General features: G+C 40.1%; 1 protein-coding gene across 2 annotated transcripts in view; it reads left to right on the forward strand.

Moving 5' to 3' along the window:
* ASXL3 (ASXL transcriptional regulator 3) overlaps positions 1–21,239 on the forward strand; it is a 158,465-nt gene that overhangs the window by 130,738 nt on the left and 6,488 nt on the right. For both annotated transcript variants that reach the window (XM_073679219.1, XM_073679218.1), the window contains 4 exons: positions 497–660; positions 6,878–6,974; positions 12,122–12,227; positions 13,557–15,453. In XM_073679219.1, coding sequence (XP_073535320.1) covers positions 497–660; positions 6,878–6,974; positions 12,122–12,227; positions 13,557–15,453 — 2,264 coding nt within the window. The remainder of the gene's footprint in view (positions 1–496; positions 661–6,877; positions 6,975–12,121; positions 12,228–13,556; positions 15,454–21,239) is intronic.

The raw sequence follows: 21,239 nt of genomic DNA on the forward strand, positions 1-21,239 counted from the left end.
TTAAAGGGAATCTGTCACCACATTTGACCTATGTAAACTATTAATATGGGCATACAGGTTATAGACTGCTGAGGAGAGTGATCCCTGTATGTCTCCTATTAGATGTCTTGTTGCTGATAAATCATCTTATCACTTTATATAAATGACCTCTTCCAGGCTCTGGGGAGGACGCTGTCTGGAAGATAACTCTGCCTCCAGAGCTTATATTACATGAAGGGGAGTTACTAGTGTGATATGTGATGGCCGCTCTCCTGATCTCACCGTAGAGCTGTGTGTTATTAATCTTTGGTCTGGTTTTCTCAGTCAGAGGAGAACCTGAGCTAAACACTTTGTAATGTCTTGTCCAGTATTATTTTGTTTCATATAATTGATCAGTGACCTAATACTTAATATACACTTGTACAATTTAAAGCTCATATGAACTGTAAATATAAAGTAAGTATAAGTAACTATTTGCCACGATCTCTTTCAACTTTTTTTTCCTATTATTTTTCAGGGCATTTGAAATGGACCAAAGCAGAAGATATTGACATAGAAACTCCAGGATCAATTTTAGTGAACACTAACCTGAGGGCTTTAATAAACAAGCATACATTTGCTTCTTTACCTCAGCATTTTCAGCAGTACCTCCTTCTATTACTCCCTGAAGTAGATAGACAGGTGAGTACTTGCAGCTCCCGGGGGAGTATGGCTCTTAACTGCATAGATACATTTCAGCAATGTTGTGCTTGTGCTGCTATTAGACTCTGTTCACACTCTGACTGAGCCTTCTGTCGAAGGTATACATCAGAATTATTCCCAAGGTATACCACAGACAGAAGTCTCAGTCATACCTCATTGGCTCCAAAGTATAAAAAAAATGTATATTGAGTGGTAACTTAACTTGACACAAGACCAATTACAGTGGCATGTAAAAGTTTGGGCACCCCTGGTCAAAATTACTGTTTTTGTGAACAATTAAGCAAGTTGAAGATGAAAAGATCTCTAAAAGACCTAAAGTTAAAGAGGACACATTTCCTTTGTATTTTAGGCAAATAAATCAAAATATTTTTTCATCTTTTACATTTTTAAAAATTGCAAAAATGAAAAAGGGGCAATGCAAAAATTTGGGCACCCTGCATGGTTAGTACCTAGTAGCACCCTCTTTTGAAAGTATCACTGCTTGTAAACGCTTGTAGCCTGACAAGAGTCTTTCACTTCTTGTTTGATTGATTTTCATCCTTTCTTCCTTGGAAAATTCTTCTAGTTCTGTGAGATTCCTGGGTCGTCTTGCATGCACTGCTATTTTGAGGTCGAGCCACAGATTTTCAATGATGATTAGATCAGGGGACTGTGAGGGCCATTGTAAAACCTTCAGTTTGCGCCTTTTGATGTAGTCTGTTGTGGATTTTGACACATGTTTAGGATCATTATCCATTTGTAGAAGCCATGTACTTTTCAACTTCAGTTTTTTTTTACAGATGGTGTTATGTTTGCATCAAGAATTTCATTGAATCCATTCTTCCCTCTATCCATAAAATGTTCCCCGTGCCATTGGCTGCAACAGAACCCCAGAGTTTGATTAATCCACCCCCATGCTTACGGTTGGCGAGATATTCTTTTCCTGAAATTCTGTGCCCTTTTTTCTCTACACATATCTTTGATCATTGTGGCCAAAGAGTTTTATTTTAACCTCATGGGTCCACAGAACTTGTTTCGAAAATGCATCAGGCTTGTTTAGATGTTCTTTTCCATACTTCTGACGCTGTATTTTATGATGAGGACGCAGGAGAGGTTTTCTTCTGATGATTCTTCCATGAAGGCCATTTTTTTGCAGCTGTCTCTGAACAGTAGAACAATGCACCTCAATGTCAGGAATTCTGTTGCCTTCTACAGTTTGACCACTAGTGGCCGCTATTGTTCACTTTCATAATTGTGCTGCAGTTTCACTCCTTGCCACTGGAGTCTGCTGTTGTGTTCTATAATTGCGCAGGCGCCGAGAAGTGACAATGACTCCCCGGCTCCTGCGCAATAGAACCCTGCGCCGCAGTGCACGGAGAGACGGGGTCGGGATGAAGCAAAGAACGCTCTATGTGAGAGGCACTTTGCGCATGCCCGGGAAGTCAGGGAGCACAGTGCACGTCACAGGGCCCTGTGATGTGCAGGAGAGGGGGGAATATGCCGGGATTTCGGGGAATAATAAACAGTTGGGCAGGGATTTCTTGGCGTCCGGGGGACGCCAAGCCTATCGAAAACAGTGGATAAAAACACTTTTCTCTGCAATCAGACATCTACTATGGGCCATCCAAGTATGTATAGATTTACTTTTCTATACCCTGTATGGCCATAGTAGAGGTCTGATAACTCCCAGGGGATGACACATTCCCTTTAACTTAAGGCCTTTTAGAGATCATTTCATCTTCAACTTTCTTAACTGCTCAGAATAACAGTAATTTTGACCACGGGTGCCCAAACTTTTACATGCCACTGTAAAGTAGTGAACATCAATCGGTTACCTCTTTAGTAAAAAAAAAAAGTAATAGAAAATAATACTACAAATATCGCTGAGCAGAGTAAGGTGCTGTGTTGTGGGTTTTTTAATTGGTACTTTATTATACCAATGGTTGCTGCGTCGGTGACTGTCCTTCCTCTGTGCCCTGTTTCTGCCCAGCTACCTAGCATGGTACCTAAACATATTTCTACTGCCTCTTAGTGAAATAAGTTTCTTGGTATGTGTGACTACACTCTAAAGGGCCCCATGCACAATAGATAGCTGTCGGGTGAACATCTGACATCTGATCGTCTGTCCAGCAGCTATCTCTTCTGAATCTTCCATACACATATACTTCTCTGATGGTGGTTGATACTTCTCTGATGGTGGTTGATCATGTTGAGAAAAAAAGGATACAACAGTCCACAATCGAACATGACGAATTCTTATCTCCCTTGACATCCTCGGTCGTGGAGAGTCGGAAGGCCTCCATACAAGTTACTGTTGACCGATTCCGCCAATATGCACGGGTTCGGCCAACTTTAGTCTAATGTGTATCGTGGGTTCAAGATGTGTAGACTTAAACAAAGGATCTCTTTCCCTGCTCTGCTATGTTTTAATATACCTAACGATTATCAAAGTGGATGCTCTACCTGTTTATCCCAAATTTAACCCAAAGCAAATAACCTGCATTGTTTATTGTGCCCAGTAATTTTACAAACTATCCTGCAAATCCCTTTTCCTTACTTTCATTTCCTCCTATTCATCTTCTGAGTTATCAAACAATGATACAACAATAAAGCAAAGCTTTTTAGGCCTCATGCACGTGGTCCTAGTACTGCTTTGTTTGATTTAGAGTCAATAATAGATCTCACATTCGAGGGTATGAGACTTTTTTCACCTCTGATTTTATACAGAGGCCTAATTAGATATCAAGGGTTATTCTCATCTTATTCAATGGGTAAAATTAAAAAATTCTTGTGAAATCAAGTAAATTTGCAATATTAAAACTCCTCTCCTTTCTCAAGAACAGAGGGAGGTTTCCTAGGCAAATATTGCACGCTTACAAGGTTGATGTTTTTGAGCCCTACAAGCTCTAGCCCCAGCACACTCCAATGCTGCAGAGACCAACGTGCCTCTCCTTGTCTCAGAGCGCAGAGTTTGGGCCAGAAGCGCAGCTATGTTCCTGCCTGAACTGTCAATCTTCAGTAGTTCCCTCTTGAAATACGGTCATAAGGCAACTCCTTTAAAGGGACTCTGTCAGCAGATTTTTGCTATGTAATCTGAGAACATAATGGGGTAGGGGCAGATAACCCGATTCTTGTGATGTGTCACTTACTGGGCTACTTATTGCTGTTTCAATAAAATCACTATTTTTTTATATCACTAGAGGCCAAGTTGATTGGCAGCTTTCTGTGTGTGCTGTACATGGGTAGAAAGCTGTCAATCAGTGGTGTGAGCCGGGTTATACAGAGCTCAACATTCAGAGAACTGCTAGGTCTGCAGCAGAGAAAACAGGGATTTTAGCAAAATGACAGCAAGCAGCTCAGTAACTGATACATTACTGGAATCAGGGTCTCTGTCCTTAAATCATGCTGCTCTCAGATTACATAAGAAAACCTGGTGACAGATTCCCTCTTAGTTACTATCGGCTTTATGATTATTTATAATGCATGTTTTTTTTCCACATTTTTTTAACATTATAAGTAACAATTATTAGAAGACAAACCTTTCCATCACATTCACAATGTTTCTCCTTACCCCAATCTCGTTAGGTTTTGCAGCTGAGTTTGTCATTGTTAGTGAGCAGACAAGACTGCATTTATTCTAGGAGATAAACTCTCTATAATGTGCTTCTGTCCTATAATTTTAAGGGAGTTTTTCCTTAATGATTGTTTCTTTCTATGTAAAAATCAGAATCCTGAGCCCAATCCCTTTTAAGTGTGCATTACACCAGTAAGACAGCAGTGTAATAAAGGGAATGTGTGTCCAATAAACCATTAGAGCGATGTGTCCTCAGGCTGTCTGCTAGCTGTGGCTGGCTTTTGGGCCTTTTTCACACCACAGTAAGCCACTGCTTTTGTCCTGGAGAAACGAGTGATTTAATAATCTGTTTCCATGGTTAAAAGACAACATTACATGTCCATTATTCACATTTTCTTTATCATTTTTCCTTTACATTTACCTTATACTTGTGAAAACTAAATTTGTTGCCAAGTTACAGGCATTGTCACCTGCTACAGAACAGATAAAGCACCGCAACAGTGTAACCACAAGGTGTCATGCGATCACTCTGAATCCCGTCTGTATACCTTTAATGCAGCTTGTTCCTTATATCCGTACTTACCTGAAGAACCAACATCACTCATGCCAATAGAGCAAAAGGACTCGATCACACAAGCATCTAGTCCTTCTATGTGCGCCATAGACCACACGAGAACACACAGACCCATTATAGAAGTGGAACCATTATACATGGCTGATTTACCACCCAAACCAATGGTCTGCGGTGGAAAAAAATCCCAGCATGCACTATTCTGGTCTGTTTAACTCACAAGAGCAATGCATGCAATGTAGGGCAGATTCAGACCGGCTGTATTGGAAAACGGGCAAGTCACATCTGCAAATAATGTGTTTGTCCGCGTTGTGGATGAGTGCAGGAGCTGCCTTTACATTGCATTATTCCGCTCTTTAAAATGATACAAAATAATGCATCATTTTATTTATTTATTTTTTCCTAAGCAGAGTATTGGTCCTTGTGGAAAAGCAGCCATGTACAATGGCTGTAATGGGTCCGTTGCATACACAGACCTGTTTGCACGTGTCGGTAAGGCAGGTTTGGAACTGTTCCGCAATGAAGATTAACATACTGCATCGGAGCGGCTCCCCCATTTTTAAGTGCCAGCTTCTGAATCCGGTCTAATCTTTCTAAGCAAATTGCAAACTGAAAAAAAAAAGTTATGCAATAGAGAGAGTCTGCCTCTGACTAAGATTTGGCACTGTATACTATTGCATTTTTTTGTATCTAGGCTCTGTATATCTGAAGTGTTTTAACTGCTTAAAGGGAATCTGTCAGCAGATTTTTGCAATCTACTCTGCAGACAGCATGAGGTAGGGGTTAAAACACTGATTTCAGTGATGCCTCTATCAAGTCCTAGGTTTTGTTTGCTTACAGTTATTGTTTTAGCACCAGGATCTTATCATTGCTGTGAGCCCTGCTCCAACACGCCCCCTCCTGTGATGAGCTGCTTACTGTCTATAGAGAGTGTACATACAGAGCCTGGTGTGGGCGGGATTAACTTTCTCAGCTCTGCTTCAATCTAAATTTAAGAACTCTGGTTGTGTCAGAACTAGTGATGAGCGAGCGTGTTCTGCTAACCCTTTTGGTGAGCATGCTCGGGTGCTCACCGAGTATTTGTGAGGAATGCCTAACAAACAGGCATTCCTCACATGTATCAATAGTCGCAAATCATGAGCACAGAGGGAGTAAAACATAACACCCGAGCACGCTGAAGATACTCGGAAAACAGCCGAGCATGCTCATAAATCTCGAGTAACGAGCATACTCGCTCATCACTAGTCAGAACGGCTGCGCCCAGTAATCTAAGTGATACATCATTGGATTCAGCTTTTCTTTGCCCACATCCGGCTGCTCTCAGATGAGGTAGCAAAAACCTGCTGACAGATTCCCTTTAATACAGCGAAGACAATATTCATTAGATTGGGCTCTGTTCTCCTCTACATTCGGGTATTTAATATGTCCCATTTTCCGGTGATCTGTTGGCTCATTTATTCAAATGGAAGCAATTAGAGGGGCACCAGTCCATTTGATGTCCATTTTTATGTTCAATTTGTTTTTATTAGTCAATGTTGAAATCACAAATAATTCTGCAGTTGACCAAATATATTATGATCAATTAAGTCACGCAGGACTAACAAAGATTATATAGATAACAATATTCATGTAAGAATATAACTTGATCAATCGAGATTTCAACTGCAACAAACAACCGATATTTTCAAATATTAGCATATCCGCAAATGAGGAATTATCCTGAAAATTCCAACAAAGAAATTGGAAAGAGCGAGAGAGAACCATATGTGGGAAACCTTTTTTATATTGTTAGTTCCATATTTCTAGGAAGGATAGGAAATAGGGAGAGAAAAAGAAATGATGTCCATTTTTAAAACATAACTGCGTGCATAACTCTTTCTTCCATTACAAAAAAAAATGGACCCCATAATAATCAGTGGGGGCTCCCTCTATTTCCGTTTACACAATCATTGCAACATTTATTGCTTTTGTCTCTTCCTAAAACAACAGACTAACTGAATGTCTGAACGCAGCCTTAGCATATAGAAAAAAATGACTTGTAACTTTTAAGTCCTCTCCTATTTTCCTTCCAGATGGGAAGTGATGGGGCTTTACGTCTTAGTAACTCTGCTCTGAATAATGAGTTCTTTGCATATGCTGCTCAAGGCTGGAAACAGCGATTGTCAGAAGGTAAATATATTGTCTTACTCTCTTCATTAAGGGGCTTATGTAGATCAATGTGCTTACATGAGCAAGTTATGGACCTTACTAATGTACTTGATGTCTAGAAGATGCTTCGATCTTCAGCTACTAGGCAAACTCTAGTGTGATTTAGTGTAGTTTACTTGTGTTTATGAAACCTGGAAGACTTGATCTCTAGTAATGACTGTATAAAGTATATGAAATAATGATAATGTTTTACTTCTGATGTTGATCCAAAGGTAGGTAAAATGAACCCAGTGATTGTTCCCTTTTTGTCTTGGTTTTAAAAGATTTTGTTTCTCAACTATGTTTATATTTTTATGGATGTGTTATTAGGTAATGTTAAATGGGTTGTCCACATGAACAATTTATTTTTATTAGAAATGAGCTGATCACGAGGTGTGGCTCTTGTACCAGTGATCAGCGTTAATCTGATTTATTCTCTGGCGAATTGAACACTTGATATTAGAAGGAGCACATGGTGCCATTACACAGTTATTGGGCTGCCCATGTAATGCCAGCAACAACAGGTAGGACCCTATAGACTCTATAGTATAGAGTAAGAGACGTAGTTGTTCTCTGCCATGGTTCATTGATACATGTTTCAGATTTCTTAAGAAAATCCCTTTGAAAAGTATTAACCCTTCACGCCGCAGCCAATTTTTATTGTTTCGCTTTTTTTCCTCACTTTTTTCCAAAAGCCCATATATTTTTATTTTTTCGTCATATAACAGATTGCTTTTGTGGGGCAAGTTGTAGTTTTCAATTATACCAAACATTTTTTCCATACAATTTACTGGGAAAAGGAAAAAGAAAATCCAAGTATGATGAACGGGTGAAAATAAAAAGCACTCCACAATTCTATAGTTTTTGGGGGGTTTTCTTTTTATGGTGTTCATTGTGAATTAAAAATAACCTGGCAACCTGATTATCCATGTCAGTACAATTACTGCAATACCCAACTTTTTTTTTAGTTATTTCTTTTTGTTTGTTTTTTTTATTATTGAATTGGTGGGAAGGGGGGGGGGGATTGTAGAAAAAATAAATTTGGGTTTGTGTCAAGATTTTTTAGACCTATTTCTTTTATTTATTTCATTGTGGACCTTTGTGATTGATTTTTGCAGAATGAGCTGTAGTTTTTATTTATACCATTTTGAGGTACATACAATGTTTTGATCGTTTTTTTTATTGTGTTTTGATGGTATGGTGTGGTATATGGGGTACAAAGATAGTGGAGCCATTCTTCATCAATGGAAACCTCAATGCCACTGGATATCTGAAATTGCTACATGATGTTGTGTTGCCCTCTTTATGCACTGAAGATCGCACGTTCCCTGAGTTTTTCCAACAAGATGGTGCACCACCACATTATGGGTGTCCGGTCCGAGCATTCCCACATGAACAGTTTCCTGGAAAGTGGATTGGTCGTCGTGGGCCAGTTGAATGGCCACCAAGGTCTCCCGATCTGACCCCCCCCCCCCCCTTATCACCAACCATTCCCATTTGATTTAAGTGTATCCATATAAATGGCCCACCCTGTACATCTTAGAAAAAAAGCCATCTCCTCCCTAACAGCCTACACTTGGCCAGCTGACACATAGCTACTCAGTTTAGCTTAGTGTCATGTTGGAGGCGGACTTGGGACTGAGTTTCAGATCTGTCTTTGCCTTGAATCTGTTAAATTAGGAATTTTTTTGGTAATTTAGTTTACCGGAAACACTGTTGAGTACCCAGTTCGGAAGGCTTTGGACCTTTCTGATTAGGCTGGTCTGACTAGGATTAGGGAACAAGGCCCTTGGATGTCACATTTCTACCTTCTCATTTAGAAGACCGTGCTCCTGTGGCAATATCCTCCTTTTTAATTGTTTCATGCCTGTCTTGAGCCAGGGTTGATTCCCATTGGCCAGGATTCTGCCTTGACTATCCTTTTCCAGCGAAACTTGTCTTGTAAGGACAGAGTTGAGGACTGCTCATCTGGGCAGAGTGAACTCAGGGCTACAGCATTAGTCCCCTGGATTTGGGGAACCTCAGTCTGGTCCTGGATGCCCTTCAGTCCTCTCCTTTCATGCCGAACAGAGATATCCATCCTTTTCGACTTTCCAGCACGATGATTTTTCCTCTTGATGATATCTTCCATCAGGCGAGGCTCCTAGTGGTGCCTCTCACTTCTGTCTCTACTTCTCAGAGACCGAGTGGTCTTGCGTTTGTTACCGTCCTTTCTCCCTAGCATGTTCTCTGCCTTCCACCTTAATGAGATTGTTCTTTCCTTTAGGCACTTCACCTCTCTCCCTGAGAAGTTCATATACAGTCAGGTGTGGTCAGAGCTGTGCAGCTCTGCGTTCCTCTCACAGCTCCATTGGGATGCCTTGTTGGGCATCCCAGTATGCTCTTGCAGAGGTTCAACCTCTTTTAGGGCTACCATCGTTCACTGGTTTCGATCTGCCAATGTATATGATTGGGCTAAGCTAAAACACTCTTCTCTGAGCATGGCACGCTCCCCCATGTTGTTGGAGCCTCCTTGGTCATATGCTTCCATGCGTCTGTTCTTCTATTCCATAGGGCCGTTACTTAGCCTTTAATACACATCTTTGCGGTGCCCCTACCTTTTCCGTCTAAGGATGTAAGTCTTAGCAGAAGGGTCCTTCATATAAAGAGGGATTCACTGCCCTCACTACGTTTAAGCGTCATTCAAAATCTCGTTTACGTAAATAAAGTCAATACAGGATCTAAAATGCAGGAGACAAACGTGTAACAGCAGCAGCAATTGTTTCATGACTTGAATATTTGTTTATATGAGGTAACTTCCTTATCTACAGAGACCACCACCTCTAACATGCGGATTGCTCATTATAACCGACCACGTATAATAGTTCCGCCCTATTTTTCTTTGACTGTGGACTTAGCAGAACGGTACTACAAACAGCAGTTGCTTGGGTTAGTAACCTGAAAGATTGCAATTCTTCCTTCTGGAGCACTGGTGTTAGTATTCCCACCCAGGGGCTGCTTTAGGACATATCATGGTTCCTGTGTCCCCCCTGTTAAACATCCAAGAAATGAAGATTTTTGGTACTCACTGTAAATCATCTCTCTCATAGCCGTTATTGGGGGTCACAGCACCCTCCCATGTTTGAAGGTGTGGAGGTTGTCTTGGTTTTGCTCCTCTTACTGCATTTGGACTAGCTAAATAGCTGGGTGTCGACTGCCCAGGTATAGGCTGTTGGGGAGGAGTCGGCTTTTATTCCAAGATGTATTCTTAGTGTCATACTTCAGGTTGCAGTGTATAACCCCATAAAACCCCAAGATTTATGGGGAGTACCAAAAATCTTCATTTGGTAGACCTCTTCTACTTTGCTCCCCAGCCCATAGTACTTTTTTTTTGCGGTACTAGACTAGACATGTGCAAAGACTGTTTAATCAAAAAAGGCTGGAATAGTGCTAATCAATTGAAACAGTAGGTCATGATGATTTATACAATAGGTATACGTAATCCTTCATAAGTTTAAATCTTACTTGTGATATAATAGCGCTGTATTTTGGGTCTTGCATCATACCAGTGTAAAATGCAGTGTCATTATCTTATTCTGATATTTAGCCTTCTTTAGTCCCAGTTCTTTGTTATGGCAGATCTCTTCATGTAAGAGTATTTTTAAAGCAGTCAGTCGTCAGTCTGTCACCAGATTTAACAACGAATCTGCATACATTCTTACATAAATCTCTCAGCCCTAGAAAGACTGATGTATTTAACTTGGAAAAAAAGTACATGTTAGAATGGCTGCATAATTTTGATATTGAAATGAGCATTTTTAAGTCCAAATATAGAGTGAGGAAGCTCATGAGTCCATGTATTCAGTCTCTGCCCACCCAGCCTGATTGACTTTCACATGTCAGTATTTTTGATCAGTATCTCATCAGTATTTGTATGCCAAAACCAGGAGTGTCTCCAAAACACAGAACAAGTGTCAATCTTTCAATTATAGTTTTTCTCTGTAAGTTCCACTCCTGGTTTTGGCATACAAACACTGATGAAAAATGCTGACATGTGAATTGAGCCTTAGAGTCAGATCTCAGCAGCAGGAGGGAGAAAGGACACTTAAATAAGTTGTCCAGTATTTTTGATAAATGTCCCAATGTCCCCCAATGTATTTACCTTGGGCCCATAAGTGTTTTTGTAATTACCTTGCTGTGCCTTTATGGCCTGTGAGCGGCGCTATCGCGGACCACTCACAGGCATCACGTGACCCCCAGCGGCAGCTGGCTTTTTCTTCTGCTAATGTCACGTCAAGTGAGGTGTGACATCAGAGACGCGGTCCCCATGGTAGATGCTGGGTTGTGGGTGGGGTTATTCCCCGCGTCACCCCCAGCATCCACTGCGCGCTTTCCCAATGAATGAGGAGAGAGAAGGCGCGCGGTGGATGCTGGGTATAACGCGCGGGGTAACCCCGCCCATCACTCATCGTGGAACGTAGAAGAGAGACACCCCCGGCTGCATTCGGAACCATGATGTGACATCAGCGGATGTCAGAGCCGGCTGCAGCCGGGGGTCATGTGATGCCTGTGAGCGGCCAGTGATAGCGCCGCCCACAGGCCATAAAGACACAACAAGGTAACTATAAAAACACTTATGAGCCCAAGGTAAATACATTAGGGCATTTGTCAAAAGTACTGGACAGCTCCTTTAAAATTGATCAATCAGGCTGGAGGATGTAGGGGTAGTTTGAATTTAAACTTTAAAAAAGGATTATACAGCCGTTCCAACATTGATTTTTTTTTTATAAGTACACCAGCCTGATCAGGCTTTAGAGATCTATTTGATAATGTATGCATTTTGTATTCTGCAATCTGGTGACCTATCTAAGGGGCCAGCATTGACTTTCCAAACAGCCCTGAGGTGGTATCATCAGTTAGTAAACATATTTTACAAAGATGAAAAGAGGCAGAGAATTATTTTTCAATCTTTTTTAATACTTATCAAAGGTGAAAATAAATGTAAACTGCTCAAGCAAAAGACTTATTGAAATACAGTTTTTACAGTTTTTGTTTTCGTGTATGAACAATAAAGAAAACAACCGTTTTATATCTCAACAATTTCTACATTTAAAAGAACTTTTTTATTTCTTTACATATTTTTCTTGTAGGAGAGTTCACGCCAGAAATGCAAATACGCATTAGACAAGAAATTGAAAAAGAGAAGAAAACCGAAGTTTGGAAAGAACTATTCTTTGAAAGGTTTTATGGAGAAAAGTAAGAAATAATGTAAAAAAAAACAAAACATTATTCTAGTAGCCCAAGTCTGTGCCTAGTAACTTTGTTTCTTAGTCGATGGAATCAATTTAAAATGTGCTAAAACACCTATAGAAAAAGCACAGGGACAAACACTGCACTCAGTTTTTTTTCCCTATTGGTCCTTAATGGTTTTTCTATATATTAATATAATTTAACTTTTTATTCGGTAGTTTTAGTCTCATAGTTAAACTTATTTAGAGAATCCATCACCATGATTTTGTAATGTAAATGGCGCTGTAACACTGATTAAATTGATACGTTTGGTGCAGAAATCCGTTTTGTTGTTCCTCTTTAATCACCATTTGAAGTTTTCTGTTAATTCTATTTCGGTGCACAGGGGCCGGACTGTGCACTGGTTCTTCTCCTCCCTGTCTGTGATTCCTCAGCCTCTCCGCTTCCCTCCGGTCTGTGAATAACAGGTCACTGCTGGGATTTCAATCAGAGGAGGCATGTCATTCACAGACCGGAGGCAGGTGTAGGGGCTGAGGAATCACAGATAGGGAGGAGAAGGCCCCGGGTACAGTCCAGCCCCTGTGCGCCGAAATCTAAGTAGTACATAACTTCAAATGGTGATTAAAAAAGAACAACAAAATCAGATTTCTAAACCAAAGGTGTCCATTTAATCTGCATTACAGCACCATTATAGCAATGTCTCTACTTTCCATTACAAAATCATGCTGATAGGTTTCCTTTAAAGAAAATCTTTCCAGAGTTTGAGCATATTAGAATGGCCACTTTGTGGAATAGTGGCAGGACAGTTGAATAAAACATGGGTTTTATTTTTTAATTTCTCCCTTCCATTGCGAAGATATTAGATGGGAAAGTTTAAGTTATAATTCATGATGAGCCCGCATGGGTGTTACTATTTTTTTCATTTATTTTTTTTTATTTCCTCTTGGATGTACTTCCTCCTCTGTATGGTGTTGACCAATCATAAGCAGGCAATGACATACAGGGGAAAAAAAGAAATTGCCCCCACAATAGCTTAGAAATTTTTTTTTTCCTGTGTGAGACATGTAATGACAGACAGTGGTGGGCCACGCTTACCGCCACCCCTCTCAATTTAGAATTGAAAGCTAGAAGTCTTTTCTGATTGTGGCCAGGTACAAGTGCTTGTTTTTTATGTAACTTTATTTACATCAAATAGAAAACTCTTTAAACATCATTGGTTGAATTAGTGTTCTAGAAAAGGATGTTTAGTTTTTAGAGGAATTCTCCTTTACTTTTTTAATCAACATATGTGTAAAGGCAGAATGTATTAGATGCCAGATGTTTTTTCTTTATCAGGTCTGGAATGTCAAAAGAAGAATCTTTACAACTGACTTCTGGGCAAAACAGCAGTGAAGATGAAAGCAGCTCTCTAGAGACCTCTCTCAACTTACCAGGGCCATCTACCCAGTTTGAGAACAGTACACCAGCTAGTGATGAAACACCAGTGATGTTAGAAACTGAAGTTATTGAAGAAACTGTGTGTAACATGGAGCAAATTCCATCCAAAGACATCACTGGAGAAACTGCACTGGAAGAGATATTGATATCTGAAGAATCAGTCATACACGAGGAAGTGGCTGAAGAAGTCGAAACAACCATTTGTGAATGCCAAGAAGATGATAAAGCTGAGATTGAGATATGTGAAGAAGTAACAGATCAGAATCCAGGGACAGAGGAAAAAGAGTTGCCTCCAGAAAATTTGGAGTCTTGTGTTGTCATGGACGATGAGATGTTACCTGTTGTGGATGAAGAAGCAGAAGAAGTCAAATCTGAAGGCCATCAAGATATAGTGTTGGAAGTTGCAAATGATTTGCATGAATGCAGATCTCCATCACCTGTGGCATCTCAGAATTCACCCATTGAGGAATCTGGACAGGAGACAACACCAATTGAAGATGCAATTGAATCAGAGTGTGATGCTCCCAAAGCTACCTCTGATTCATTAGGTGCAGAAGAGGTTGCTCCTGTGGAAATGGAACTCATCAGTGAACCAGATGGACAGTTCTCTGAATCTGCATGTATTTCTGAGACCTCATTTTCTTCTCAAAGTCCAGAGGAAGCATGTGCTAGTCTGACTTCACCAGGAGGCGACATGCAGTCTGCTTCAGAGGAGCCTTATACACCTGCATCTGTAGAAGCTGCTTTTCTGTCTGAAGTTTCAAGCTTTGATAATGCTGAAACAGAAAGTCAACAAAAACCTTTAACTGAAAGCCCACCAACCTCTGTTGCTTCAGATGCTTCACCTCTCTCCAATTCTCCTGTCTTATCGGAACCATCTCCTTGTTCTAACCATCCACTGACACCTGAAGCTTCACCAGCATCAAATTTGCCATTAACTTCAGAAGCATCTCCAATGTCAGATGTACCTTTAATATCAGAAACTTCTTCAGTGTCTTCCTTAGCACTGACCTCTGAAACTGGACATGCACCAATTGCACCCGTTATTTCTGATGCATCATCTGGGTATAGTCCTGCACCTAATGAACATCCTCTGCTCCAACAAGAAAGCTACCCCACCACTTCTGATGAATCACAGTCTCCTTCAAAGGATGAGACTGATGGTTATTCAGAGGCATCCCAAGCAGACACTGTTGGCACTGAACATGAAAGCTCAGAAACTATTAAGTATAATTCAGAAACTCCAAACTCTGATGCTTCACTGTCTGAAGACAACCATAATCACTGTAATTCAGAAAGAGACGATGAGAAACCAAATGTAGCATCACCACCCCGGTTAGCACCTCCAGACACCATAACTATTAAAAACCATTCAAGCCATTATCGTATTGTTGAGAAAAAGTATTTATCTCCTTCAAGAGAAGGATTTGAGGGAACGTACTGTAGGAACAATGAGTCTGTTCACTCAAAGTGTCACGAGAAACTTTATTCAGCTTCATTAGAAGTGTCTGGATATTATGAATCTACAAGAAATAAATCTCACAAGCAGCAAGGAAGCTCCCAAAGTCGGCCTGACACTTCTCATTTTAAGTCATATGACCATAAACAATCTGAGGTGGTTTGTCGAGAGCCTGAGATTTCTAAGCGAAAAACTGCAGAGCAACACAGTTTTGGTAACTATAAGGAAAAAAGACCAAGAATAGATGATGATCACCATAGTAAAACATCTTCAATATCAAGTCAGTCTGAGAGAGAACATCCACCTAGGGAAGAGCCCCGCGTTCCACCTCTCAAGGTAAGATGACAGATAATGTACAGATTTTTTTGTATCTGTCCATCAGCCCTATAACTGACTACACAGAATTATTTTTATATAGTCTTTATTGGTCTTGAGCAATAAATAGATTATAAAAACAGAAGAATTTTATATTTTGCAAATACAATGTAGTCTAGACTTGTGTTTTTACCCAAATGTTCATAGTTCACTCTTTCTGTAAGTGGGTGTATCACTGTAGCCTAATAACACACTTCTGGCCACAGTGGGATGTGATTGTGTGTCCTAATGATAATGTGAGCACAGAAGCTGTACCCTCGCGATCACTGTAGGAGCTTAGCTGTGATTGACAACTTGACTCCCACTGTAAGCACCAGGATCACAGAAACCACTTGGTCTGACTGGTTAACATCTTACTTGCTGCAATTGATAGTGATGTTGGCATATGAGTAGTTATGTCCTAAAAGACGCTTGTGCAGTTTATTTCACATAAAGATGTTCTAATAATTAATGTTGTTGCCATTCCAGGTGCCTTATGCTCATATGTAAAAAATAAAAATAATGAAAAAAATGCAATTTTCAGTTCGGAAAATCACACCAATGTGCCGGCCACCATGTGTAACTTGCTGTCCATTGCTCCCCGATAAGTGTATTCTGTCTCTAGCAGTAGAAACACTGAGGGAGATTACATACAGTTGAGGGCAGGTCTTTTTCTCGACAGTGTATTTCCTCTTGCTCTCTTCTTTTGCCAAAATGAGTGCATCCAAATCAGGTCAAGTAAGCCTGGTATGTGGACCTACAGGTTTTTTTTAACACATTACATGCTGGGACTAACAAAAATAATCAAATAAACATAATGTACAGTATCTTTGATTCTATTTACTTCAATAAGATTTGAATTGCAATACCTGGTAGTAGCCAATACCCAGTGAATGGAGGTTTGCTCTTCGACTCCATTCACTGTTTATATCTGGCCACTGCACTGCCGGAGCTGAAAACAGCTGATCAGTGAGGATGCTATGGAGGGGCTCGACATTTAGGACAGGTGATCAATATAGTACACTTAGAAAAAAATTTAAGGAGTTAAATACAGTTATATGAAAAAGTTTGGGCACCCCTATTAATCTTAAGATTAATGTTTTATAAAAATTGGTGTTTTTGCAACAGCTATTTCAGTTTGATATTTGTAATAACTGTTGGACACAGTAATGTTTCTGCCTTGAAATGAAAATTTGACAGGTGCATAAGTATGGGCACCCTTATCATTTTTTTGTTTTAAATACTCCTACCTACTTTTTACTGACTTACTAAAGCACTTTTTTTGGTTTTGTAACCTCATTGAGCTTTGAACTTCATAGCCAGGTGTATGCAATCATGAGAAAAGCTACTTAAAGTGGCCACTTGCAAGTTGTTCTCCTGTTTGAATCTCCTCTGAAGAGTGGCATCATGGGCTCCTCAAAACAACTGTCAAATGATCTGAAAACAAAGATTATTCAACATAGTTGTTCAGGGGAAGGATACAAAAAGCTGTCTCAGAGATTTAACCTGTCAGTTTCCACTGTGAGGAACATAGTAAGGAAATGGAAGAACACAGGGACAGTTCTTGTTAAGGCCAGAAGTGGCAGGCCAAGCAAAACATCAGAATCAGAAAGGCAGAGAAGAAGAATGATGAGATCACTCAAGGACAATCCCCAGACCACCTCCAGAGAGCTGCAGCATCAACTTGCTGCAGATGGTGTCACTGTGCATCATTCAACTATTTGCACAAGGAGAAGCTGTATGGGAGAGTGATGCAAAAGAAGCCGTTTCTGCAAGCACGCCACAAACCGAGTCGGCTGAGGTATGCAAAAGCACATTTGGAGAAGCCAATTTCTTTTTGGAAGAAGGTTCTGTGGACTGATGAAACCAAGATTGAGTTGTTTGGTCATACAAAAAGGCGTTATGCATGGCGGCAAAAAAACACAGCATTCCAAGAAAAACACTTGCTACCCACAGTAAAATTTGGTGGAGGTTCCATCATGCTTTCGGGCTGTGTGGCCAATGCCGGCACCGGGAATCTTGTTAAAGTTGAGGGACGCATGGATTCCACTCAGTATCAGCAGATTCTTGACAATAATGTTCAAGAATCAGTGATAAAGTTGAAGTTACGCAGGGGATGGATCTTTCAGCAAGACAATGATCCAAAACACCGCTCCAAATCTACTCAGGCATTCATGCAGAGGAACAATTACAATGTTCTGGAATGGCCATCCCAGTCCCCAGACCTGAATATCATTGAACATCTGTGGGATCATTTGAAGAGGGCTGTCCATGCTCGGCGACCATAACTGAACTGGAATTGTTTGGAATGGTCAAAAATACCTTCATCCAGGAACTCATTAAAAGCTACAGGAAGCGACTAGAGGCTGTTATTTTTGCAAAAGGAGGATCTACTAAATATTAATGTCACTTTTCTGGTGAGGTGCCCATACTTTTGCACCTGTCAAATTTTGTTTGAATGCAGATTGCACATTTTCTGTTAGTACAATAAACCTCATTTCAAGGCAGAAACATTACTGTGTCCAACAGTTATTACATATATCAAACTGAAATGGCTGTTGCAAAAACACCAATTTTTATAAAACATTAAGCTTAAGATTAATAGGGGTGCCCAAACTTTTTCATATAACTGTACATAACTGCATTCTATTTGTCGCTTAACTACTTCAGGACTGCACCATAGACTTTAAACATCGAGGAAAGTCCACTCTTATCCTTGCACTAACATTCTAAAATTATCAGTGCAGTCTAAGCAGCTTTCACAAGACTGTGAAGCTATGAAGGAGGGAAGCTGCTGGCAGACTCAGGCAGATTTCCTACCATGTCTACCTTCTCGATAACTGTATACATAGTGCTGACCCAGCGCTGTGCATACAGATTAGGAGGCAGTAGCACTGATCTGACCATGCTTCCACCTCAGGACCCAGTGATCAGCTGATCACTGGGTGTAGGGAGGGAACAGGAGCTGCTGGATCCCAGGAAATCCAGACAGCTCTACTTATGCAGCCAAGGGGCTGAAACTTCCCAGTAGCTTAATTATTATGCTTGCTTATATAGCGCCATCATATTCCACAGCGCTTTATAGACATCATCATCACTGACCCCATTTGGGCTCACAATCTAAATTTCCTATCAGTATGTCTTTTTGGTGTGTGCGGGGAAACCATAGTACCCACACAGACGCGGGGAGAACATACAAAATCTTTGCAGATGTTGTTCCAGGTGTACCCGAGACCCCAGCGCTGGAAGGCTACATTACTAACTGCTGAGACACCGTGCTGCCCGAACATGGGGCTAATATACCAACTCCAACTACAGGGGGGGAATCTGCAAAAAGAAGAATGCATGGTTAGTTTAAAATGCCTCCCCACCTCACCTACCTCCCCAAAATCTTTAGAAGGCCTTCTGGACTGGGCATGAAAAAAAAAAAAGATACTGCCAGACTGTTTCTACCTCCCATCCGTATGGAAAAGATATATCCAATATATAAAAATAATTTATACTGAAAGGGGAAAGCAATATAAAAGGTTTTTAGCGGTCTTTTGTAGCCATAAAAAAAAAAAAATATTCCAAACAAAAGCGTGAAAAATATAAGTGTTTCTTGTTTTTTCTTTACATTTTCCCATGATAACAACAAAAAAAATATATATAAAAATTAAGCCCCATGTGTCGTGAAAAAAAGAGGCAAAAATTATTTGAATATCTGAACAAGACAAAACTATAGAGCCATTAAAAGCGCATGTATGTTAAAACCCCAAGATGTCCTTGGTCAGGAAGGGGTGTAAATGGCCCGGCCATGAACTGGTTAAATAAGATCAGTAGTTTTTCTTTTCATCTGAATTCTTTTTCTTTCTTTGATGAAGTCATCATTTGTTAACGTTAAAAGCTGGATTACTACCATTTACATGTATCTCCTAAAAGGCTTCCCATCATAGCTCATGTGAAAGTGATTACAGCTCTGAATTGCATTTGTCCTTTTAATTGTTGAATAGCAATTAACTGAATCTCTCTGGCTTATTGTGCAGTGCATTATGAAGAGAGACCTTTGTTTTTCACAATTTCTCTCAACATTTCAGAATGTTTTTATTGTGTATTAGATAGAAATTGCAAGGTCAAACAAAGCTTTTGAGATCAGAGAGAACTGAAAAGAAGTTCATTAATAGTAAATACATTGACATAAATACATATATATTGTCCTTGAATGTATTTTTGAACAGCATGCAACGTTGGATAGTTAAAGGGGTTTGGGCTTTCTTGTCGTCTTACATGGGTAAAATTGCAGAGTGCTTGTAAATACAAACAACTTGGCAATTTACTTATTACTAAAAATCTGCCTATTTTTAAAGGGGGTTTCCCACAAGCAAAGTTAATGTTTATCAACATTTTAATCAATCGATCTTTGGATAATAATAAGTTCCACAATTGGATATGCTTATAAAAAATGTGCCCCTGCTGTGCACTGTGTAATGGATGTGTCTGACCGTACAGGAACATGGTCTGATCATATCACATCTCCTGGACAGGGGAGGAAGGAAGAGAGTATACAGACATTACAGGAGATGATCACAGAGGATTCTTTCTTTGAGGTAAAACATTGCTTAAAAACAGGCAGTGAAGTGTTTTGCCTCACAAAAATAATAATTTGCGATCCCATGCTATCCTGTCTGTATACTCTTTTGCTTCCTCCCCTGCCCAGGAGATGTGGTATGATCAGACCATGTCCCTGTACGGTCAGACACAGCCATTACACAGGGTCACATTTATAAGATTATCTCAGCACAGGAACATATTTTTTTAAACACATCCAAATGTGAAACTTCTTATTATTCCAGGGTCTATTAATTAAAATGTACTTTCTTCAAGGGAAACCCCTTTAAAGGGAACTTGTTAGTAAGATCAACACTCCTAAGCCTTCTATATGGGCATGCAGGTCATAGAAAGGTAATTAAAGTGATACCTTGATATTTGTAATCTGATGTCTGATTCCAGAGAAATCCACATTTTTCTTCATATGCAAATGAGCTGTTGAGATGGGCCTGACACAGATCTCCCTGAGAATCTGCCTTCAGAACTTATTTTAAATGAAAGGGGGAGTTTCCAGTGTGAGACATGTAGATCAGGAAGCAAAGTTTCAGTCATTACATGTCTCACACTGGTAACAATCCTTTTAATTTAAAATAAAGTATGGAGGCAGATTCTCATGAAGGTCAGTGTCCGGCCCATAGATTTTAACAGCTCATTTAGATATTAAGAAAAATGTGGATTTCTCTGGAATAAGACCTGGATATCCCAGTTCCAATGTATCATTTTATTCAGCTTCCTACGACTTCAGTATATCAGCAGTGGACAGTCTCCTATCTTCTTTGCTATAGAGCTTGCACACACTGCTCCAGCGATCCAGCCAACTTCAGTGCCACTGTGCTTCTCCGATGCAGCAGAGAATAGGTTGCCTCTGTTGGCTGGATTGGAGCACAGTTTTGGCCAGCGGTTCACTGGGCTTCTGAAGATTGACAATGGGATGACCCCTTTTAAAAGAAACTTTCAGGGTTTCAAAAAGTAATCATTAGCAAAATATGTAAATAATGTTAGTCCAGAGATATTTCTATGGACAAAGTATCTTCTTTCTGTTTCATTAGCCTGTAAGTAAATGAAGCACAAAGTCTGCCATTGCACTACCTACACATACCAACACAAAGGCTAGTTCTAAGTGAGCAGCCTACCAACTACATGTCTAATGTAAGCGAAAATTGGCACAAACGCATTATATT

The sequence above is a fragment of the Phyllobates terribilis genome, unplaced genomic scaffold, assembly GCF_046119375.1.
Source record: "Phyllobates terribilis strain yellow unplaced genomic scaffold, ASM4611937v1 Scaffold_4__5_contigs__length_816908805, whole genome shotgun sequence".
Taxonomy (NCBI): Eukaryota; Metazoa; Chordata; class Amphibia; order Anura; family Dendrobatidae; genus Phyllobates; species Phyllobates terribilis.